At 49.4% G+C, this 24980-nt stretch overlaps 1 protein-coding gene across 4 annotated transcripts in view; it reads left to right on the top strand.

The window, feature by feature from the left end:
- Positions 1-24980, top strand: part of STX8 (syntaxin 8) — a 107307-nt gene that overhangs the window by 16272 nt on the left and 66055 nt on the right. For 3 of the 4 annotated variants that reach the window (XR_010466947.1, XM_065034407.1, XM_065034406.1), the window contains exon 6: positions 1144-1236. Coding sequence is in view for 3 of the 4 variants with exons in the window: in XM_065034407.1 (XP_064890479.1) it covers positions 1144-1236 (93 nt within the window). In the remaining variant the exon portion in view is untranslated. Of the gene's footprint in view, positions 1-17; positions 1060-1143; positions 1237-24980 lie in introns of those variants that run through there. The other variant, XM_065034408.1, reaches the window with a different exon arrangement.

The raw sequence follows: 24980 nt of genomic DNA, 5'->3' as shown, positions 1-24980 counted from the left end.
GTTTTCCGTGTTTGCAGGAGCAGTCCTGTGCTCGCGGTGTCCTTCCCTGGAAACATCTTCTGAAATCAAGTTGTCAAAGGCGTTAGAGGGCGTCCCTGGGTTTGCCCGTATTCCTGGGTTTGGTTTGCAGTGGAGATCCCATTGACTGCTCTGAGCGCTGGGGCACTAGAGGAGCTGCTGAACTGGAGCCAGGACGAGTTAACTGACCTCAAAAGGGTCTTTAGGTTTTGCCCCTCAGAATCCCTAAGACTGTGGAAGCGTTAGAAAACCTCAGCCTGAGGACATCACGTAGTTAACGAGGTGATTTCTATGCAATTAAAGTATTGGGAATGATGGAATGAAAGCAGTCTGCACGGGAAACAGCGTTTCTGGCCACAGTTCAGGAGAATGGCAGGAGCCCTGGTGGCCCAGGAGAATCCTCAGGCGCTGGGTTTTGCTGATGCTGTAGGTCGATGCTGGGGAGGGAACAGGGTTCTGTGCATCCTGTCCCGTTTTCACCCCTCGGACTGAAGTTCACAGCCCAGCCTCCAGCGTCTCTTCTTGTTCTGCTTCCTGACTTCTTTGGGTAAGGAGGGTGGTGCGTTCTGGCTCAGGACCGTGTGGTTCCTGCAGACGGGGATGCCAGAGCTGGTACGGGTCTTAATAAAGGGGTGTCTGGAGCCTTGGGGAGCACGTCGAACCTGAGCTGCCCCCGCTGTGCTCCCTCTGTCTCAGGCTCTTCCATGTGCTCCGGATCCTCTTGCAGCTTTAAAAATCTATTGGAATTCTTTGGTGTTTGCGTCACCTGTTTGTCTTTTATTCATGTTAAAAGTTTCTTGGAAAATTTAAAAAGGCTAATCAGGGATCTCTATGTGTGTGCCAGGAAATCGCCTGCGTTTATGATTGAGTAACAGCTGAATGCTGAATTCCTGGGACCCTTAGCTCAATGTCCCAGCCAGAGCAGACAAATTAATTACCCATCATTCACATTTGAAGAGTGCTGTTGCCATAAGGATTCATTTTCAGGTTGTCGATGTATTTCTCTTAATACATTTTAACTCTTTAAGCACAGAGTAGATCTTTTTCTTCACTTCATCTCTTATGGTACATACCTTGGTGTATCAGCAATGTTTTCATGTGATTTTATCTATTTCTCTGGTGCAGAGCAAGACGCTGGACTCGATGCTCTCTCTTCAATCATATCCCGGCAGAAGCAAATGGGGCAGGAAATTGGGAATGAGCTGGATGAACAGAATGGTAAGAATGAGACTCCTAGAGACTCGTTTTGCCTCGCTTTTATCTAAGATTGTGATTTATTTTGACTCCTCATACAACTGCACTGCTTTTTGCCCATAAAGTAACAGGATGATATGTACCAACAAGCACTGCAGATTCTATCCGTTCATCATCCGGTTGTTTTATTGTGCTTTGCTACATACCCTGTTGTGTGTGTACAATGTATAACACTGGGTATATTTTTATCAAGCAAGGAGCGGTGATGATTTGTACAAAGTACAGAATTAGGTTTGTACACAATCTTTCCAGTTTTATGATGGTTTTTGGGGTAAGCTTTTAGGTGTTGCTGGTTTTTGTTCTGTGTCTTTCCCTGTTAACTAAGTGAAGAAGTCTTGAGCCGGTGATTAGAGGAGATGCGTTGTCTTGTTTGCTACAAGTGATTTGGATGTTCAAGGTTTCATGGCATTGAAGGTGCAATCAAATTAAGTGCAATATTGCACTAAAGCGTATCTCTTTTCTTTCAATGAGCCGGTATCCAAATGGTGGGATTGCTCTCCTGTTAAATACGCTTTGTGACTCACTTAATTGTTCGCATGGCATCAACTGTCCCCAGGAGAGCAGATCGTCCAGCCCTTCTGACTTCTCATTGCTTACAATCTGGTACCAGTTGGGCTGGAGCCCGGGGGCCCCGCCAGCTTTCTCCCCTGCACAGAGCCTGGAGCCATATGCTTTGTCCTGGGGTTGTCTTGTATTTAACCACCGAGAAGGTAAATGTCCTTTTACTTGCTAATAAACTATAGACTTAATTCGGCTTCTTCCCGGTCCTGTATGTTTTTCCCTCGTGTTTCTGTGTCTGCTCCCGGCGAGGGGTCCCGTGTTAACGATCTGGTGAGGTGCGGTGCAGCTGGGGAGCTCCGGCCGGCGGTGCAGTGAGAGCGCGGCTTGCTCGTGTTTGCCTTGCGTACACGGCTAAACCCGGGAGGGATAGGAAATGTCGAGAATATGTCTTTGTTTATTAATCTTCAGGCTGTTAAGAAATGGTTTGTGCAGCTGGGAGTAACTACGCTTAGTGGTCTTGTCATATTTTGATCCTCTGCCTCATGTGAGTAAAGACATTTTCAATTAGAAATCTCCGTTTCATAAATTTCTTCCATTAACTGTTGTTTAAAAAGTCATATTAATTGCTTTTTTGCTCTAGATAGAAAACAGGTGGGAAGCATGAGCATATTTACTAATTCTCTGTGAAACCTTGGTTTCTCATCAGGAAAATATATGGTCTGTGTCCCATTTCCCTCAGCTGGGGGTAGGGGAGGTTCCCCAACCCTGAAGGTAACGTGGATCGTACCGCTGCGTTGCTGCCAGACTTTTCTAGCAACGAAGCCTTGAAACATCTGTAAAATCGGGAATGCATTTAACCCTCCTTTTCACAAATGATGCAAACAATGCCAGTTTTGTTTGACATACTTGTCTTACAGATAGTTCCAAAGCCTAGAGCAAAGCTGTGTTTTCCTGTGAGCTCTTTTTTGAGGCAGCTTTTCTCAGAGGATGGAAACCTTCCCAGGTGGAGCGGGGAGGACCGCCTGGTGCTGCCCATGGGGCACATCCTGCCGCTCACTGTCCTTCAGTCGTGAGGATCAAACCTGCCAGCCCAGCGTGCCGTTTGTAGCTCTTGAAGTGGCCTGAAAAAGGTGGAGAATAGTCTGATTCCTACAGACCAGAGCACTGAGCGCTTGTCTTTACCGAGCAAGCGAACTCCCGTGTTTTCTCTGGCTTTATGCAGTCCCCTGTTTCTTTGCAGATGCCGGGACACGTGCTCGGGCATTGCGTTGCCACTGACACACTGGAAAAGCTGAAATCCCTAGCAAAATTTTCCAGGGGCTGCTTTCCCTTTGCACATCTGATTTTTATGCCCTGCGCTTAACTATCTGCAGACTTTCCTCAGGCGCTCTGCCAACCTGGTGTCACCGTTCCACCTCAGGTTGATGAGGATAACTGCCCTGCAATTTCCCCTTGCTTGGAATCTCTTTCCTTCCTGGTGCTGAGTGATAATGGCACCATCTGGATCGCGGGCAGGCGGGGGAAGTTCATCTTCCTTAAGTGCTGCATCAGTATTTCTTTTTATTTGAGGCAAATTTCCCATCAAATTGCCCGTTTCTGCGGGAAGCTTGACTGACCTGCTTTGGATGTTCCCACCTCCTGCGACTCACTAAGTGCCTTTAGCTCGTTCTGGTGTTACGACAAAATACAGTGTAAATTGGAAGTAGCTGATAATAGCTAATGAAACAGACTTTAGGGGGCTGGGTGACTTGTTTTCCATTCACCCTGTTATTCGGAGCTGCGCTGTTCCCTCCCGGCAGCCCAGGCTCTGCTGGTTGCACCCGGAGGTGGCCCGAGCTGCTTTCCCCGCGGCGCCGGTTGGTGTAGCTGTGCAGGCGCGGATGCGCAAGTACCGCAGCCATCCCCGGTCATTATGCAAAGTTTACATCTCGAGTGGAGTCGATAGTGTGAATTCTTTTGTGTTTGTTAAATGACCGAACAATGATTAAACTTCGCTTTGAGAAGGGTCGTTAACTTGGCAGCATCCCTCGTTACTTCCCTGGTGCGATCCCTCCAGCCCGCCCGACGCATCCACCTTGGGTCCCGTCACCGCGTGTACCCGAAAAGCCCGTTTTTACCCCTGAAAAGCCCATTTTTTCCCCTGAAAAGCCCGTTTTCCCCACAGCTCATGCCACAAGCCTGTGCTCAGATGGAGGTGGCTGCTCTGCCCCGAGCAGATGAGCCCCATCCTTTGATTTCGTTGCGATGCATCCAAGTTTTAATTGGAGTCTCATGTGGTTCTTTGCTCAGATTTCAGTGTGGCTCTGTCCTGGAGGTTTCATGGCTCTGCTCGAAGCTGAGGGTCCATTTCGGACCTCGCGAGCGTGGTGTTCTGCACTGATGAACCCAGTGGAAGCGGCGTACCAGGAGACACAGGATTTGTGCAGCCTGAGGAGCCCGCTAGCAGTGGGAGAGATGGGGGATTAGCAAAAGAATTTTCCCATAATTAGTTCCAAATTTGGCCCCAGAAAACTTTCTGTGATCCTTTCATTTGTTACATTTGTAAAAAAAAAAAGAAAATAGTGCAAATGGCCTGTGGCCCCGCTGGTGAGGCAATCTGATCTAGGGCAATAATTTTGGAAGAATGCTTTCAGAAATTGAGTGCTGTTTGTTTTACCCTTATAGAGATGTTGCTTTCTTGTTGTGACGTGCTTGCATGAGAATGTAGTGCACTCGGTGATGAGCAGTCGATACCGGCAGCTTGCAAAACTTGTCATGTTCAGTGTTGTCACCGTGTCGCTCTGCTTGGCACACACCGCTGGGGACGGAGCCTGTCGCTTCCGTCTCCTTGGAAATTTATGTCCGAGCATAAATATGTTCATCAATGGATAAGCTGCAAACCCAGAGATTTTTCTCTGTACACAGAGAATAGCCAGGATACTCTTAAGCAAAATGGATCGTTTGAAATAAACCATCGGTCATGACGATGCTTTAATTCCATGGTTATGTAACCTTTTAAATTTTTCGTCAAAATCAAATTTCTAAAACCAACCGAAAATGGAAGCATTATGTATTTTATTTTTTAGCAGCTTTGCAAGTAACCGCCGCTGGTCACGGTGGGTGGCACACGGGCCTCAGCCCCTCACTTGATGCCCGTTCTGTGGTCAAACCCGGGACTTGCCTGATGTGCGGGTTTTGTTAAACCTGACGCGCGTCCCTCAAATACAGTTTAGAGACCCCGCTCGGGACTGGAGCCCCTTGGAGCTGTTGCTTTATATGCACATAGAGAAATACTCTTATAAAATCAAAGAGAGTGCGAGCGTTCTTGGTGATGCAGAGATTCATTGAAAATAGCATCCGAAGTTGCGGTGCAGCGGGGATGAAATTAATCTCTCCTGGCCCATCGCTTCTGGTGCCGATACCCCAGTCAGGGAATATACAGGAAAATGCTGTTGAGGGTTTTGATTGCAGGGTGACAATAAAACCCTGGCAGATGTATTGTTAACCTTATCTCATCCCCCACTTTCCCCTTCGGCCCCCCCTCTCCCCCCTTCCCACTCAGGACGGGCGATTGGGAGGGAAAGAAGGACAAAGAGAAGAGAGTTAGAAAAATTAACAATGTTTTACTAATGCTACTGATAAAATAGAGAAAATACACAAAATATACAAAACCAATCTTGAAAGTCCCAGCAACTGCAGAGCCGGCACCCAAAGTCCTGGACTGGACTCTGCAGCCAACCGGAGCTGGATTCAGTCTGTCACGGGCCTCAGTTCACAGGGACAACTCGCAGGGTCCTCTCCTAATGTCGCCATGAGGGAAAAGGGACGAGATCCTGGTGATCTCCCACTTTTATATGAAGTATTCACGTGAATGGAATGTTATACACAGTTGGTCAGTTTCTTGGTCACCTGTTTCTCATTGTCCTTCTCACAAGATGTCCATCCATGCTTATCAATAACCTCGCATTCCATCGCTCTGTTCACCAAAACATGGATCTGGTTCTCCAGGAAAATGCAGCTCATATGAAGCTTGAGCTGACAGGCAAATTCACTAAAAGAGAAACTTGTTTTTAACAAAACCAGGACAAATGCTTCTCCCGAAGATGATTTTCCATGGCTGCTGCATGATGAAAAAGCAACTCTGAAGTTGTTTCACATTTCTGTTTATTAAGAACGTTTCTGCTATAGTACAAACTAATTAGCGTTGTGTATGGAATATGCATGAGTTACGAGACTCAAAGCAGCGGGGCTGTGGATATATGACCTCAGTGCTGGGGTTAGTTTGTAAATAAGAAATGATTAAAGATGAAATTTAAAAATTTTTTAAAATGTTCATAACCTTGTTTAAACAATCGATGTTCTCATCGGGTAGGGTCACAATCCTGCGCGCTCTGCGCCATTCGGAGATGGGCCGGGTCCTCTGGGCGCTGGGATGGAGACGTTCACCATCCCTTGGGAAGGCCGAGCACCCGCGGGGTCAGCCCGCCTAAAAACCTCTCAGGAGAACCATACGTTGTTAATATTCAGGAGTAAAATAACCACCCGTAGCCTGTCCGACCTCATGCTATGCAGATAGATTTTTATTTTGCTTCCCGAGCTTATTTTACGGAATAGAAACGACTTCAGTTTTATGGGGGAAATGTTCTGTCTTTATTGCGTGCTGGTTAGTTGGAGTTAATGCTACTTCGGGGAAAAATTAACACCCGTGTTAAAACATTGCTTTTTGTCGTAAGCGATATAAACAGTGGAATGCTTAGTCTCAATGTGAACACTCAGGACCTGAGGAATGCCAAAATTTAGGTTAGGTGGCACTTCTTGCCTATATTTCTAGGCTTAAAGCCATTGCACACCATTTTCTGTAGGTCCTGCCTTGTTTTGTGCATAGGACTTGATCTCTTCTGGGGTGGAATTGGGGGTATGTAGTGACAAAAGCTGTTTGTAAGGTCTGTGCCTCATTTTTTCCAGGTGTGGGGAAATGTTTGGTGGGTAAGGTGAGGACTATAAGAGGTTTTCATGGCGGCAGCAGCAGCGTGTCGGTGGTTAACCCAGCCCAACCAAGCCTTTCCAGAAGTGGTTCCCTTCTGCGTGTCTGACTCGGCACCGCAGGGTCTCGTTTGCAGAGGTTTTGAGTGTTGGCACTGAACAGAAATTGGTGTGTAATGAATCACGGGTGCTTTGGGTTGGAAGGGACCTTTAGGGATCATTAGTCTGTCCCCCATGAAGTACCGGGGAACACAGAATCAGGATCGTTTAGGTTGGAAGAGACTTTTGAGATCATCAAGTCCAATCGTAGACCTAACATTGCCAAATCTACCACCAAACCGTGTCTCTGAAATAAATGCAAATATATGAAATACTGTTTAGCATAGGTAAGGTTTGATTTACATGTGGCTTTTTAAGAAGAGGTTCAAACCCTCTTTTCCTGAACATCCAAAATAAACGTTGACTATTTTCTTATTTTTCTTTCCGAGTTGGGAATGGTGATATTTCACCTCCCAGGGAAGCTGTTGAATCAGAACTCGCTCCTGCTGGGCATCGCGGGGGCCGTGGCTGGGGGGCCTGGGCGGCCGGGCGGAGCTGCGGTCGCCCTGTGCGGGTCATGGGGATAAACCACAGTGTTCGGGGGCTGTCCAAGTCAGCCCGGCCTGTGCCGCCGGGTGACGAAAACCAAGGTGAAAAGACTGTATCTACACAAAATAGTATTATTTATAGCATTTCCTGACCTTTTCTATACATGAGTTTGCTGCTTCAGTGTTTATCTGTGAAATTTCCTGGGTATTCTTAAAAAGAAAACTGAACGCGAGGGCAGGCGCTGCAGCGCGGCTGTGGGTCAGCAGTGACAGCGGGACCTCCGCTCCCGGGCTGGCGGGTAATTTTCCCGGTGTTGGGTGATGTGGAGCAGCATGAGGGAGGTGTGAGGTGTCTCGGCCGTGGGATTCGCAGATGGTTGCTGACAGCAGAGGTAAGAACAAGGAGTCATCGTCTTTGTGCTCCCTCGCAGGCTCTGCTGGGCCGGGTTTCTAGCAGTTAGGCTCTGCTGGGCCAGGTTTCTAGCAGTCAGGTTCTGCTGGGCCGGGTTTCTAGCAGTCAGGTTCTGCTGGGCCGGGTTTCTAGCAGTCAGGCTCTGCTGGGCCAGGTTTCTAGCAGTCAGGTTCTGCTGGGCCGGGTTTCTAGCAGTCAGGTTCTGCTGGGCTGGGTTTCTAGCAGTCAGGTTCTGCTGGGCCGAGTTTCTAGCAGTCAGGCTCTGCTGGGCCGGGTTTCTAGCAGTCAGGCTCTGCTGGGCCGGGTTTCTAGCAGTCAGGTTCTGCTGGGCCGGGTTTCTAGCAGTCAGGCTCTGCTGGGCCGAGTTTCTAGCAGTCAGGCTCTGCTGGGCCGGGTTTCTAGCAGTCAGGCTCTGCTGGGCCGGGTTTCTAGCAGTCAGGTTCTGCTGGGCCGAGTTTCTAGCAGTTAGGCTCTGCTGGGCCGGGTTTCTAGCAGTCAGGCTCTGCTGGGCCGGGTTTCTAGCAGTCAGGCTCTGCTGGGCCGGGTTTCTAGCAGTCAGGCTCTGCTGGGCCGGGTTTCTAGCAGTCAGGTTCTGCTGGGCCGAGTTTCTAGCAGTCAGGCTCTGCTGGGCCGGGTTTCTAGCAGTCAGGTTCTGCTGGGCCAGGTTTCTAGCAGTCAGGTTCTGCTGGGCCGGGTTTCTAGCAGTCAGGCTCTGCTGGTGGAACCCTGGTACAAGAAAACTATTTGGTAGTACTAATGAGATGGCAAGTCTGCAATGGTTCTTGTGTAAGTCCTTGTTAAGTGTTGGTGTCAAGTGAGTTTGGGCTTACTCTGTGAAAGAACCTTATGGGTAGGGGAGAAGAATTGGGTGTCATTTTGACTTCAGAATGGCATCAAAGCCGTTCTGAAGTCAAAATGACACCCAATTTGATGCTGGCTCATGAGACTTTTTTTAAAGGAGCCCATGGAAGCATGGGTTTGAATGAATAATCTTCAACAGATGTGACATTGGTTGGACAGTTATACTCAGCCATTAGGAACTGGCATTGATAGCTGGAGCGGAAGGATGGCACGAGTTGGGTGCCTGGTTCTGTTCAGTGTTTTTGTTGAGGACACTGCACGTGTTCAACTTCTGTGTAACACAAAGCTGGGAATGACTGCAGCTCTATTGGAGTAATGTGGATCTCCTCCAAATGCTCTGGAGAAACCAGAGTGCCGTTCAGTTGAGCTACGTGCAAAGGATGACTCCTCTGTGTGGTTTAATCAAATTAAAGATGAGTAGAGTGTATAGGGTCAACTCTTAGAACAGAATCATAGAATCATTTCAGTTGGAAGAGACCCTCAGGATCATCAAGTCCAACCATAACCTGATTCTAGCACTAACCCATGTCCCTAAGAACCTCGTCTAGACACCTTTCAAACCCCTCCAGGGATGGAGACTCCGGCACTGCCCTGGGCAGCCTGTTCCAATGCCCCACAGCCCTTTGGGGAACAAATTGTTCCCCAGATCCAACCTCAGCCTCCCCTGGCGCAACTTGAGGCCGTTTCCTCTGCTCCTGGCGCTTGTTCCTGGGGAGCAGAGCCCGACCGAACCCCCCAGGTCCCTCAGCCGCTCCCATCACACTTGTGCTCCAGCCCCTCACCAGCTCCGTTCCCTTCTCTCCACTCGCTCCAGCACCTCAGTGTCCTTCTTATGATGAGGGGCCCAAAACAGACTCCAGGATCCAAGGTGTGACCTCCCCAGCGCCCAGTACAATTGCTTCTCTAGTCCTGCTGGCCACACCAGTGCTGACACAAGCCAGGACGCTGTTAGCCTATTTGGCCACCTGGGCACACACTGGCTCATGTTCAGCTACTGTCGATCAACACCCTCAGATCCCCCTCTGCCAGGCAGCTTTCCAGCCGCTCTTAAACATGAACGATTAGTATAATATTGTGGAAAAGGCTCCGTATAAGCCAGTGTTGTTGGGAGAACGTGTGATGGTGAAGATCGCTCTCGGCACTGCACAGGGACGGCTTGTAGGTTGGGTCAGTGCTCCTGGAGGTAACATGGGACAGGGGAGGCAAAAGTGTGGTTTGAGACGGAGACGAGTGACCTGCCGGCACAGACCGGCTGCGGGGGAGCCGGGTGCGAGGAGAGGAGCCCGAGACGGGAACACGAGGGTCTTGAAAAGTGAAACCAGCGGGTTTGAGAGGGGTCAGACGAGGCTCTTGGGAGTGGGATTGAGTCGAGGTCAAATGCAGCAGGAAAACCCTTCCAAGAGCAGCGAAGCGGCCGGTGTCAGGAGGCTGGGGTGTCCCCGTCCCGCGGAGTCCTTAAGAACGTGTGACGTTCCTGACAGTGTGAGCTGCGTTGGAGCAGATGGACCAGTCGGCTCCTTGCTTTGTTCAGCTCGTTCTTTCCCATCTCTTCCGCAGCTTGGCTTCCTTCAGACTTCTTGTACTGCTGCTTATCGAGTTGATCTTTAATCTCCGCTTCTGATTGTCTGACCCTCGCTTTTGAGGCCACCCGTTGATATTCCAGCATTCTCGCTCAACTGCTTCCCCTTCTGTCTCCTTTTCCATCTCCCCCCAGCTTCTGTGTGTCTGAATGTGGAAGCGCTGGGTCCTGGAGCTCCTGAGGCCACTGGAGGGTCTTAGCATGGAAAAACCAGCGTTGTTCTGAAAGGGCTGAGATATTTAGGCTGAGATGTTATTTCTATTTTTGTTTAATTCATTTGGAAGCAGACGTCCAAGTTGGGAATCTTGAGTCTGAGCCATTGGAGCTTTTCATCGCTTTAAGCAACCGAAAACAGGGCCTTCTCATGGGAGGCGACAAATGGCCTTAATAGCGGGTCGTGCTTCCGAGCCCGTGTGTGTGTGTTTGTTACTCTCTGTACACATAATACTGGGAGATGATGCTTTTTCTCGCAGTATTTCTTTTACAGCTGGACGCAGCGCTTACAGAAACAGATAAAGCAGCAAGGCCCCACCTGGACGAGGATGAAAGCATCAGAGCGTCGACTTGTGAAGCCTGCCCGGGCTCCTCCGCGCTCACACACGCACACAATGGGTCCGGCTGGCCCCTTGGCACGCTCAGCGCTTTTCCTTGAGTAGTTCAAGCCGTAAAATAACCGTTCGACATTTGTCTTCCCAATTATGTGGATTTTTCCACGGTTAGTCAGCGCGTACCTCACCCCCCCGCGCCGCGGCGGGACCGGCTTCCCCGCCTGTCCTCACAGGGATCAGGGACGCCGCAGAAACTACCCTCAGGAAAAATGAGCTTCTAGCCTTCTTTTATTTTTAAGGCAGGCTTTCAGGATTTCTCGATAAGAATTATGATCTCGAGCATCTTGTTTGTTAAGCCTTTAGTTTCCTAGCAGGGTTTATGGTGAGCTCTAATAGCCTCAGCTTTTAGCAGAAGAGAGTATTTTTCCCATCTGCTTCTTCAGCAATTTCATTTAAACTGTTTAAAAAGAAAACAAAACCTGGCTGTAATTGTAGATATTTCAACACTCTGATGATTTTTTCCGTGTTAATTTAGCTTTTCCCCCTGTTTAAAAATAAAAGTAAAAAGTCTCCAATTGAGCCCATGGAGAAGGGATTTATTTCCCTAGCCCGCTTTCCTGCTTTCTGGGCCTGTCTGTCTGTCTGTCTGTCTGTCATGCGTTGTAAAGAAGCAGAAAGGCACAAACCTGGTCTGTTGTCCTTTCCAGCCCCTCTTTGGTGACTCACGTACCTGCCCATGAGCGGCTGGAATTCTATATCCCGACCTTGCAGTCGCTGCTTACGGGACATAAATTGCTCTGTGCAGAGCAGGCTGTGCTGGAAGATCTAGGAAACTATTGCGGGAGTTTCTGTTTAATTTTGTGTATTTTAACCTTGTAGATAGTACTAAGGTATTAGATCTGGCTTGGAGTCCCAAACCCTTTCTCGGTTGCTCCCCGTGAGCTGGCGTTGGTGTGAACAGGACACGTCCGCGGCGTTTTCAGTTGATGACACATCTCTGTCTCTGGGCAATGTTTTATTCTCAAATCGTTAAGCACCACTTAGGCTAAAAATAATGGTTTATTTTGAAATATTTGCTATTTGTGGCAATGAAATGGAGCTTGAGAGTTTATACTTGCAGAGGCTCTAACTTCAGTGCTTCCTCTGTCCCTTCCCTTTGCACAGGACTTTCTGAGGGTTCGGGGGGGGCAATAGGTGACTGCTCTGTCCCGCATCACTTTAACTTGCTTGCCTGGGCATTATTGGATATTTAGCTTTGAAGAAGCCGTGCTTGGTAGGAACCATATGCTCTTGCGTCATGGTGATTTCGGTGAGGGGGAATTGGGTGCTTAACAGGCTTTTAATAGATTTCCCAGAAAACCTGGAGGGTTGAAACCTGAGCGGTTACAACACAGGAGAGAATAGGAAACCCGTGTTCCTGGGCGTGCTGTTATTGTGAGGTATTGCTGGAATGCGCAGGGCGCTGCTTCCTCGCGGATCCCCCTGGATTTCCCGTTACCTCCAGCTCATCGCCCTCCGGCTTTGCGCAGAGAAACCATCCTCCCTGTTTCTCCTGTTATCCCGGACACCGAGTAGAATATATGACTGCTCTGATGCTTACGTTATGGAATCCTCTGGTGATTCTGACTTATTCAGCGTTAGCCTGGTACCCATCGCAACTCAAGATCCCAAGCAGGGTTTGTTGCTACCGGAGAAGCTGGGCTCAGGGTGAGACAACAGGAACAACTCGGAGCTGCAGCCCTGCGGGTGCATTTATCACATGGTTTTTAAGTGTTGGTTGTTGGGTTTTTAAGACAGTTTAAGTACCAAAGTTATGTTAAGGGTTGGAGCTTAAAGGTCCCTTCCAACCAAAAGGATTCTATAGGGTTTGTGGGAGCTGGGCTTTTACAGAGGGATTTTAGCCTTTTCTGCCAGGTAAATATAGAGTGGAAAGGAGTTTGAATACCGTGGTGGTGGAGCACGATATACTCTTAATTAACCAGAGCTCAGCTTTTGAGATGGAGGTGGCTCGAGGTCAGGGCAACCTATAGCCCAGAGAGACTGTGTTTGATGTATAGCGAACCATATAAAGTGTGTGTGGCAGCAGGTGAGAGCCTGGATGGATGAGGAGGCTGAGAGCATCTCCTGCCTGCGGGGCTGGGGACGGTCCCTTCCAGCCCGGTCTGAAACACGGGTCTGGTGGCATCTGCATTGAAAACTGGACCTGATCGCCTTTATCAATCGCTGGGCAGCTTCAGGCCTTTGCTGATCTGTTCCGCAATAAGTTAACGTGACATACGGAATTGCTTTGGTAATCAGCACCCCTCAGAACCAGGAAATGAAACACAACCTCTTGTGGTGCTCTGAGCATCGCAAGAACAGAAAGTGGGATAAAGCTGCTTGCTCCAAGTGCAGATGGATCTCGATTGTGCAGTCTTTGAGTGGGAGATGTGGCTTTCTTGCTTAAGTACTGCTTAGGTGTTTGTAAAATCTACTGCCCAATCCAGCCTGCAAACCGCAGGTCATCCTTGGCTTCGCTCGGACCTTGAAATTGGCCCCAGGGCTGTGCGGCTATAGGATGCGGGGGCACAGCTCATTGCAGCGAGGTGGGGGCAGAGATAGGAGTGCTGGGAGCAATCGCAGGCTCAAAGCTGTGTTTCAAGTCATAAATGTAGTTAATGTGAACATGGGATGCTCTTAAAATGGTGAAGTTGATACCTTAAAGCCTCCTGAGATCACTTAAAAACACATAAAATAATTGCATTATAATGATTCTTATCAATAAAAACCAAAATAATGAAGTAACTTCCTTGCAGGCTTGGGTGGAATAAGACACGAGCATAACCCTTTTTTGACTTGCCGATGTATTAAAATGTGTTTATGCATCCCAAAACAAATAAGATGGTACAGGTATTATCCTGTTTGTGCCATGTATAATGAAAGCCGTTCTGCTCACCTGACTCAAGTGCTTCTCTGTTGCCCCGATGGTCTCTGGGTGTGTACGTGATATTTTTTGCCCCCAGTGAACTGCTTTTGTAGTTAAACGTGAAAGAATAAATCAAAGTAGAAAGAAGCCTCCAGTAGTACAGCTTCTGGACGTGGAAACAGAGTTTTGTGAGAAACACTTCAGTATGAAGGGGGTAAATCACATACTTGAAAAAAGATACCATAATATGAACCGTCTGGCATCAAAGTGCGGGGGCACTTTCAAATACGTCTCTTGGCTCTGAAAATCACATTGTTCTGAAATAACTCCGCTGCTGTTTGATCTCAACCTTTTGTTGGAAATTTTCTTATAGAACCAAGTTTTGCTGAAAAGTTCTGGTTTGAGCCTTTAGCCTGAAACGTCTGGAGCTGGCGGCCGTTTCCCGAGCTCAGGTGGGAGTTCACGGGGTGCTCAAGCGCTGGGTTTGGCCACGGGGCTCCGGTTCCTCACGGGATGGGCCAGAGACTCGGGGTTCCCTGCGGCCGCTCGGCTGGACCGGCCGCATCGACCTCCTCGGTGTTAGCAGACACGCTGAAACGAAGATTGATTTCTAGCACTGCCAGAGATGTGAGACAGTTGGTTTTGGTCTGTTTTGGGCAGAACCACATTTTAAACTCCCCAAATGTTTTTTTCTCTATAACTCTGGCCTCTGTATTTATAGTGTCATGGTGGAAGCGACAGAGAACAGCAACACAAGACAAGCATCTCACCTGGCCAGAGGCAGCCCAGTGGTTGCGCTAGTACCTGGTTGCGGATGGACACGGGGTGCTCTGGTCACTGTCCAGTTCCTCCCTTTGCAAAGACCGTGTGAGTGTGCAGGAGAGTTGCAGTGGATGAAATGGTGATTTCCAGAAGAAACTTGGGAATTATTTATTTTACTGGGTCAAAACTCTTCTAATTGTTTTGCGTTGCAGAGTCTAGTATCTCTGTGGTAACATGAATACCTAGTGCTACGGGGACTGAGGCCAGGCTCAGAGATGGTCCTGAGTTTAAGGAAAAACCCGTCACAGCTTGGCTGATCTAAACCTCTGAAATGTCCGTGAAGATGCTCTGATAGAGGCTTATTGATTTGTCCGCTTGGTTTTTCTCCAGCTGCTGTTTCCCTGGGATGAGCTGCAAGCTGGGACGGTGTCCCAGGGAGGGATCCCAGAATCCCAGGATGTCAGGGGTTGAAGGGCCCTGGAAAGCTCATCCAATGCAATCCCCCATGGAGCAGGAACACCCAGATGAGGTTACACAGGAAGGTGTCCAGGCGGGTTGGAATGTCTGCACAGAAGGAGACTCCACAACCCCCTGGGCAGCCTGGGCCAGGCTCTGCCACCCTCACCGGGAAGAAGTTTCTTCTCACATTTAAGTGGAACCTCCTGTGTTCCAGTTTGCATCCATTACCCCTTGTCCTGTCACTGGTTGTCACCGAGAAGAGCCTGGCTCCATCCTCCTGACACTCCCCCTTTCCATATTGATCCCCAGGAATGAGTCCCCCCTCAGTCTCCTCTTGTCCAGCTCCAGAGCCCCAGCTCCCTCAGCCTTTCCTCACACGGGAGATGCTCCACTCCCTTCAGCATCTTTGTTGATCGTTCCAGGACACTGTCCCAAACAAGCTGGGGGACAGGGCGGACACCTCTTCATTTTGGTGTTCGTTGCCTCTGAACTGCTGTGTCCTGCGTGGGCATCTCACCGATCCACCTTCGTCTGCAGTTAAATACAATAGCTCTGTTACCTGCTGTTATTTTGGAATATCAACATTTTCCGTATCCCTGTATTATCCAGTTGCTGTGCAACGGGGGGTGGGTATCACGTTGCTGTAACTGGGTTTTTAACCGGTGTTTGTAGATAACGTGGGGGTTTGCCAAAGAAAACGAGCAGTGTGAATTGAACTCTAAAGTGACCTTCCGAAACATGATATTTTAAATGAATAGAAACTCCGATAAGCTGGGAGGAAAGCTTCCTTCTGGTTGAGTTTAGGACATGGGCTACTTTTTATGTAATAGTTCCCATTATAAATAAGTATTTTCACTTGGAAATCATTAGGACTGAGGTGCCTCAGAGCACCAGCCCATGGATGGAGGGAGAAACTGCCCAGTTGTGCGCTGATGAGGACAGAGCTTTGAGAGGTTGGGCTGACATGGATTTCCAGGTGCAGCTGGGTCAGTGTGGACCACCTGGGTTTTTCCCACTGTTTTATGGTACTTCACTAATTGTAGGTAATTGTAGTGGTGCTTAAATTTGAATAGAGCCTATTGAGCTTAAGTGTAGTACTTTCCACTAGTTAAGCTGCTGGGGCTTCACTTCTTACTAAAAAACTCCATTCGATGTTTTGTTGCAATAGGGTCTATAATAGTTTTGCCTATGGGCGATGTGGCTGGTGTGTTTTCAATGAAAGGAAGATGAGTTTCATAGCTGGACACGGCAGGGCTATAATAAGGGCAGGTTTGGAGGTTTGTATGTGAAATCAGTGTATTCCTCCTCTTTGTTACAGGGCTGCACCTTCATCCACGAGGGTTCATCTCTCACAGCAGAGGGGCTGAACCGGGTGTTGTGTTCACTGAAAACTACTTTAGTAAATGACTCTTAGTAACCTCCTGTTCTTCCCAAGTTCAGTGTCGTTCTGGAGACTTGTCTAATCCCTCCCCTGCGGTTCTGTTCTCTGCTTTCTGAAGCTTGTTTTCAAAGTTTTCCTGTGCTAGACCAGTGCTAGAGACAACAGATTTCACCTGCTCTGTGGTTCCCCCCCCCCCCCCCCCCCCCCCCCCAGCTCTGCATCACTTCCCTCCAGGGCAGGCCGGGGGGTTGCAGAGTCTTTTCTCAGCGTCTCTTTGTGACAGTCCAAGTCTGATGTGGCAGGATAAGGTGTAAGGTGCTGCAGGCTGTCACATCTGCGAGGAAAGGTGATCTGATGCCACTGGTGACAAGTGCCTTGGAGCACAGCGCTGGCCAGCGTGCCGGCTGCTGTGCCTCTGCGGCTCCTGCGGGAAATCGGCTCCTCTTCCTCCCGGAGCCGCTCGTGTGACGGGCACAGAGCCCTTGGCCCCCGGGCAGCGGAGCTGCCGCTGTGCTCAGGGCGTGCAGCTGCTGGCCTGGGCTCTCCAGCCTGCTCTGGGGAAGCGGCTGCTTCATCCTCTATCTTCTTTCTTTGTATTTTCCAAAAAAGTACAGTTAGGAGTGCTGAGGGTGCGGGGAAAGACGGCAGTTTGGGCTTCTCTTACCCTTTCTCAGCTCATTTTGTGTATGTTTTTACTTACAAGTTCTCTATGGCTTTTTAGCAGTGGCAACAACAGCTAAAGTGTGACCTGCACGTGCGGCGTCGCTGCTTTGGAGTGACCTCCGAGTCCTGCAAACGGCAGCTCTGCTGCTCGGCACGGACAGTCTCGCAGAATTTGGGGGTCAGTTCTTATAATTCTGCATCACCTTTCACCTGGAAGGCTATTTTAAAAACCAGAAGGCAAATGAGAGAGACTAGCACCTGAGCCAGGGACCAGTTCCGCCTTCCTGTAACACTTGAAACAGATTTTATCTTTCAGGCAAGGTGCTGGAGAAGGGAAACCAGTGTATTGAGGTGACTTCTGCACTGACCCGTGTCAGCGTTCGGGATGGAGTATCTTGTGATCTGTGGCCCCACGCTGCAGTAGGTGTTGAAGGGGCACGTTTCTGTTTCCCTTCCTAGCATAAAGGAACTCTGAAATGGCAATAAACCCCAAATCTGCTGTGTGCTCCCTGACCAGCTCTATGTCAAACAAATTCGCGCTGGAGGAGAATGGCGGGAGGTTTTGTTAAGTGCCTCAGGGGTCAGTGCTGGGGCCAATATTATTCAATATATTCATTAACGATTTAGACGAGGGAATAGAGTGTACTATCAGCAAGTTTGCTGATGACACTAAGCTGGGAGGGGTGGCTGACACACCAGAAGGCTGTGCTGCCATCCAGCGGGACCTGGACAGGCTGGAGAGTTGGGCGGGGAATAACCTGATGAAATTTAACAAGGGAAAGTGTAGAGTCCTGCATCTGGGCAGGAACAACCCCAGGTTCCAGTATAGGTTGGGAAATTACATATTAGAGAGCAGTGTAGGGGAAAGGGACCTGGGGGTCCTGGTGGACAACAGGATGACCATGAGCCAGCACTGTGCCCTTGTGGCCAGGAAGGCCAATGGCATCCTGGGGTGTATTAGAAGGGGGGTGGCTAGTAGATCGAGAGAGGTCCTCCTTCCCCTCTACTCCGCCCTGGTGAGACCACATCTGGAATATTGTGTCCAGTTCTGGGCCCCTCAGTTCCAGAAGGACAGGGAACTGCTGGAGAGGGTCCAGCGTAGGGCAACGAAGATGATGAAGGGAGTGGAGCACCTCCCTTATGAAGAAAGGCTGAGGGAGCTGGGGCTCTTTAGTTTGGAGAAGAGGAGACTAAGGGGGGACCTTATCAATGTTTATAAATATATAAAGGGTGAGTGCCATGAGGATGGAGCCAGGCTCTTCTCGGTGGCCAACAATGATAGGACAAGGGGTAATGGGATCAAGCTGGAACACAAGAGGTTCCGCTTAAATTTGAGAAGAAACTTCTTCCCAGTGAGGGTGGCAGAGCACTGGAACAGGCTGCCCAGGGGGGTGTGGAGTCTCCTTCTCTGGAGACATTCAAAACCCACCTGGACATGTTCCTGTGCGACCTCACCTGGGCGTTCCTGCTCCAGCAGGGGGATTGGACTGGATGATCTTTTGAGGTCCCTTCCAATCCCAAACATACTGTGATACTGTGAAGTGGCAGAAGATTGCACCCTCAGAAAGCAAACAGTAATCAAAGATCATTTACTAGAAATCTTATCACCTTATTATAAGTGTAAAACAAATTTCTCGCTCTGCTTTCTGCTGAGCAGACCCAACGCCACTGTGACGGCGTTTCCAACAGTTTCGCAGGCCGAGGGCTGTCCTTGTCACAGAATGGCTTGTAGGGAAGGCCATGCGGAGCCCATCAGAAGCTCTAACTATCCGTTCCCCGAAGGGCTGCGCTGGTTCCCCGGTTCAGTAGGACGTCTGTTGTCACCCAGCCGAGGGTTTCTCAGCTCTCCTGTCTGTTGTTCTCAGTGTGGTGCTCAGGCTCCAGCTGTTCCAAATATCTGTGTCTCTATGTGTTTTATTCGGAAGGTAATAATTGTTCCTCCGTCTCTGCTGAAAAAGGAACTTCCAGGTTTTTGTGAATGATGGAGAAAAAGCATTAATACCGGGGCTGGGGAAGCTTTTAAGGAAGAGCCTGCACCAGGCTTGCTCACTTCATGCAGTTTTCAACCTGTGTGTGAGAACAAGCTGAATTAGATTATTTAGGATGCATGTGGAGTTTTGGCTGTGAAATATTTTTATAAAGGTGACAATGTTTATTATTTTGTCATACAAATCTTGATGGGTTTGATGTGAAACTGTATTGAAGGATGATCAATATTCTTATGTACAAAGGCAAAAGGCGGGTGTGAACCTGACCTGGCCGTCAGCAGCCACAGCCATCGTCTCTGCAGGAAGGTAAATCAAGTTTCATGCACAAAATGCCCAGGAACTGTTTTCTGTTCTACTCTACAAGTCCTGGTGGATGTTCACTAACATCAGATACTTGATGAAAAGGACCTTAATTAGTAGATATGAATTAGTAAATCTTTGCTGGCTGTCAGTTGACTGCAGATGCTCGGCGGTTCTGCAGGACTCGGGGACACCTGAGCTGTGGGCTGGGGATGGTGGGACGTGGTGTGGGACCCCGGCAGCTCCTCGTCCAGCTCATCAACATTGTCAACGCTGTTAAATCGTGACAGATGAACAGTTTATCCTCTCAAGTTAGTAGGAAGATTAGGAAAATTGGGCGTTGAAAGCAGCAGGTCCTGTCTGCCTCGAGTCACCGCGTGTCCCCACATCCCCAGAACACAAATGCAGCAGGAAAGCCATTCTGCAGTTGTGGGGGAAAAGCGTTTCATAAGCTGCCTGGCACTGTCGACATGACAAGAGATCTGTTTGCTGAAAGGGGGAAGCTCTCTAATAGTTCCCCCTGACAGTTCCTACATGGAAAGAAGCTGCAGACACTGCAGAGCTGTGGTCCTGCCCACCCTTGGTGACTGGGGTTGTTCATTGCTGCCCCACCAAAGTTCCCATTGGATGGTCTAGTGTTTGCAGATCAAAGGGATGGTGGTAACCACTGACATTTCAAAATAGCTTTGCTCAGAGGATCCGTGCTCCGTTAGGAAGATGTATCACTGCTGGCAGTGCCGTTCAGACACTGTTTCTTGTTCTGCGCAAAGCTGAAAACCAATTAACTGCTAATGCAGCCGCAGCCTGTGACAAGCACTGGCGTAGCAGTCCGGTTCGGTGCTGCTGCCCCTGGGAGGTGCTCTTGTTCTTGTACCCCCAAACTAAAGTGTGTTTTTAACGCCAGGTGAAGGCGTTGCGAGTCGAGCCGGTGGGTGTGTGGTCACTTCTGTGCGGTGATCCGGGGCTCCGAGGGACAGATGGATTCAGTGCTCCTGCTACTCATGAGCAGTCTGCTTTTTGATCTGTTTTAGGGACTGGAAGACTCCCTTCTTCTGGAGAAAAGGGGGAGGGATGGGGGAAGAGAAATCCAACAGTTTAATATGTTTCCATGGTCCTGTGTGCCTTTCCCCGTGTCCTAAACATGAAAAATATCAGTGAGTTTCCCTTTGGCCCTGGGGGAGGAAAAAAGGAGTCTCCAGCTGGAATTCGTGAGACCTTGTCGAACAAACGAGCGGTGTCACGGTTTGTGGCGATCTCGCTGGAGCACGAGTGGTGTGCGGAGCGCGAACAGCCGTTTCATGCACACTTAAACTGTCCCGAGCCACCGCCCTCCCCAGCCATTCTTCATCCTGTCCATGTGGGAGAGAAGCACGGAAAAAACCATTTAAAGAGGAGAGTTAGAAATCAAAAGGTATATTTTAGCCCTTGTAAAAAGAAGGTACTGCTTTTCTTCTTGCTTTTATTATTGCTTGAAGTAATGTGTATATCTTATTTCCGAGGCGCTTTTGAAGCGTGGGGTCAGCAAGTGGGCGCAGGTTAGTGGTCCTGCGGTCCTGTGCCTGGCAGCGATGCTGTTTCAGAGGAATGTGATTTTCCCCTCCTGGACTTCTCCTTAAAACAATTGCCTGACTATTTAAAAAGAAAAGTGCCATCTGGACGGGAGGAGTAGGAGATGCAGATGCTCCTTCCCACCCGCAGCGGGAAGCCTCGGTGGTGCAGGGTCTCTCCCCTCTGTCCTCATCCCGGGAGCGGCACCAGCCCCGGGCTCTGGCTCCATCCCAGCGATCAGATGTGCTGCCGCACCTCGCGTGTGTTTTGCAAGGTGCTGAGCCAAGGTTTTGGCGTTGCTGTGAGGCTCGTGTCCCCGCTGCGCCGTGGCCCAGCTCCTCTTGCTCCTGAAAACAGCTCCCAGGGGTTTCTTTTCTGCCCTAAATTGACTCATGACTGTCACCAATGGATTCCTCTCTGATGAGAAAATGCGACCAAGTAAATAAGGGAAGGACGAATGTTCCGCATAGTGTTTTGTTTAAGCTGCTCCCAGCCCGGTGTGACTGTGATGGGGATAAGAGCTGCTGACCCTGCGGCTGTTCTGCCCCTTGCAGCTGGGGACACTGGGCACGGGGCGCTCGCGGCTGCGTCTTCTTGGAGCAGCCGTCCTAGAACTGCTCTGTGCTTAGCATGGCCCTGCCGTGCCGAGGTTACCAGTGTTGGCCCTTCTGGCGGTGCTTTGTGTGCTTACGACCCTGTTTCTCTTGAATTAACTGATTTATTTTAGTTATCTCCCTGCTTGTACTTCCTTTTCTCAGTAAGAGAGGGGGAAGTGGGTACCTTAATTTTCACTGGAAATGAGTTCCCTTCTTGGCGTTCTTGTACTTGGTGGTATTAACAAAGTATGTGTATGTGATCTCCGAATTCGGAGAACGAGAGAAAAATGTCTTGTGTGTGTTTCTCTATTTAGTAACCAAAGCCCTTCTTAGCAAACAGCTCTGGCTCTTGGCTTTGCTGTTTTCACGTTGCTGATTTTGTTACAAGAATAATCCTGTCCTGGCTCTGTCTCCTCTGCCTGAGGAGAGCGCCAGGGCCCCGGCACCGAGCGAGCGCCAGGCCTGCGGCACCGAGAAAGCGCCAGGCCCCGGCACCAAGCGAGTGCCAGGCCTACCGGCACTGAGCCGGTACCAGCATCCAGCAGTCCCCGATCCCTTCGGGTCCGGCAGCTCCTCCCGGGGACTGAGCTGGTCTGGAGGAGCCTGGAGGTGAATTGTCCCCGAACCCTCCGTGCGCTCGGGACGGGGCCGGATCCGCACGCTGCATTCCTGCTCTGCTCCCCGTGGGCTCCCTGCGAGATTATGGATATTTCAGCATCTTTGTTCTTTGTTTCCCTTCTAACACTGGAGAAGTTTAAATCACTGCGAGAGAGGGCTCGATGCTTCTCCAGTTACACAAACAAGCGGCGCTGTGCTGGCTGAAGCTGAGCTGCGTGTTTTCGGGAGAGGCGAGCGGAGGCCTCGGGTGCCGCTCTTTGGGAAAGGTCTTTCTTGAAGTCACGGCTGTGACGTGGGCGTTAAGCTTGTAGGTATTACAAAAATTGGGATGTTATTGCAGAGCCTGGGACGCTTTCCAGTAACAGCCTAACGAGGAGCTTATCACCGTATGGTGTTTGGGCCTAGATCCTGAACAAAATATACTGTGTGTTGTCAGACGCTTAACTAAAAGAAAATAGAAGATGTTGGCTTACCTTTTAACTTCTGCTGGTTCTTGCACTTAAAATAATAATTCTCAGGGAAATATTAATTTGTTCCAGCTTCCATGGAGCAGCCCCTGTTCCCCAACCCTCAACGAGGAAAAATACGACTGCGTAGGTGCAGCTTCACCAAAGCGGGAGAGATCAAGTTGCACATTAATTTCTGATTCTCAGCAGTAGCACGTGGATTTGGAGGAGTCCAAGCTGGGATACTGAAGATGCTCTGCCCTGTGTGCCTGAGAACAGCCCCGCTTGTCATCTGCTGGGTGGAACTTGGGACTTTCATTCTTGGCTGGTCCAGGGACTCACTTGGTGTCTTTGCGTAGGGTGATCTGCCTTTCTCTGTGGTTTTTCGCCCCCCAAAAGAGGTATTTCCCTTGTTAGGGTGCTTGTGAACCTCAGCCGCTCTCCTCTGAAAGCTGTGTGCACTAGAAGCCTGTGGGATTCTTTGATACGCCAGGGGTGTATTAGAAGGGGGTGGTCAGTAGGTCAGAGAGGTTCTCCTGCCCCTCTGCTCTGCCCTGGGGAGACCACACCTGGAATATTGTGTCCAGTTGTGGCCCCTCAGTTCCAGCAGGACAGGGAACTGCTGCAGAGAGTCCAGCGCAGCCACCAAGATGCTGGAGGGAGTGGAGCATCTCCCGTGTGAGGAAAGGCTGAGGGAGCTGGGGCTCTGGAGCTGGACAAGAGGACACTGAGGGGGGACTCATTCATGGGGATCAATATGGAAAGGGGGAGTGTCAGGAGGATGGAGCCAGGCTCTTCTCAGTGACAACCAGTGATAGGACAAGGGGCAATGGGTTCAAACTGAAACATAAGAGGTTCCACTTAAATATGAGGGTGAGGGTGTCAGAGCCTGGCCCAGGCTGCCCAGGGAGGTTGTGGAGTCTCCTTCTGTGCAGACATTCCAACCCGCCTGGACACCTTCCTGTGTAACCTCATCTGGGTGTTCCTGCTCCATGGGGGGATTGCACTGCATGAGCTTTCCAGGGCCCTTCCAACCCCTGACATTCTGGGATTCTGTGAGATCCCTCTGGCCTGATCCTTCAGATTTGCTTCAGATCACCATCTGCTGATCATGAAATTCCTAAAATATGGTTGTGAGGGTGAAGCCCTGAGTTAATCTTTGATTGAGGGAGCTGCAGCAGTTGACTGATGTAGCTCGACGGTGATTGACATCGCTCATCCCCAATCCTCCCCAAATCTTTGCTGGGTTGATGAGAGACTCAGCGCCAGTGGAGCAGGTGCCTGCTGTGCTGGGACACCCAGGGCCGCTCGGGATAAAAACTGGTTTGAATTTCAGATTCCTGTTGCAGAAGAATTGATTTGAGGAGAAGCAGGCGCAGAGAAGCCGCGAGGGCTCTGCTGGGTTGGTTGTGGGGATGGATGGGACTTAATAGGAAGGGAACTGGCCTGGATCTGCAGGTTTTTCTGAGGTCTCTATGTGAGAACATGCGCTGCTACTTCAAAGTAATAAAAAAAGGGCTAAATCATGTTCTAAACTTACTTTTAATGTGTATAACACAATAATAATGAAAAAAAACCCCATATATTTTGAATCTATAGAGTGGCAAACCCAAGTATTGGTTATGTTAATTGTTTTATTCTATCAAATATATATACATATATATATATATATTTAGAAGGTCTACCTGACTGTGTGATGCATAAAGGTGCATCCAGGGAACAAAATGCAGCCTGGGCACTGTGAGGAAATCTGTACATCCAGTTACCAGCACTGAGGGGAGTGAAGCACATCACCATTGATAATTTTTAACCCACATGAGCATACATTATGGTGCTAACTTTTTCCTGCTGCTGAATTAATGTCAATGTTGAAAGTATAAACAATTCCCTGAATGAAATTTTGTTTGGTTTTCCTTGTCCCACACATTAACAAATCTGATTACTGCATTTAAATTTAATACCCCAAAAATTCCCTAAATGAGTGATTCACTGTCAGGCCATGAGCAGATGTAATTATCTATGAAAAGTAATGAATCATGTCGTTAGGATATTTCTCCTTGCAGCTGTCTCCAATTAAAATGCCTGTCAGTTCAGGGAGTGACGCCGTAGTCACCTCAGAGCGCAGGTACCGCCGGGGCACTGCTCTCTGTCAGGACCTTCAACAGTCGCGCTCTCAAGAGTTCTCTGTTGTGTTTTTTTTTTTTGTTGTATTTTGGGGAAATGCAAAAGAATGAGAGTGTGTTTTAAAACTACTCAGGTGATGGAGTGGTGCTTGGTTTGACTGCCCTCGGTATGGAGTGACTGTCGGTGAGTTTGCTGGTGACACCAAGCTGGGAGGAGTGGTGACACTGGAAGCTGTGCTGCCATCAGAGACCTGGACAGGCTGGAGAGCTGGGCGGGGAAAAACTGAATGAAATATAACAAGGAAAAGTGTAGAGACTTGAATCTGGGCAGGAACAACCCCAGGTTCCAGTGTAAGTTGGGGAATGAACTGTTGGAGAGCAGCATAGGGGAAAGGGAGCTGGGGGTCCTGGGGACAGCAGGGTGACCATGAGCCAGCACTGGGCCCTTGTGGCCAGGAAGCCAATGGTA

The sequence above is a fragment of the Columba livia genome, chromosome 18, assembly GCF_036013475.1.
Source record: "Columba livia isolate bColLiv1 breed racing homer chromosome 18, bColLiv1.pat.W.v2, whole genome shotgun sequence".
Lineage (NCBI taxonomy): Eukaryota > Metazoa > Chordata > Aves > Columbiformes > Columbidae > Columba > Columba livia.
Note: the sequence above shows the minus strand (reverse complement) of the source record. Positions and strands in the feature narration are given on the sequence as shown.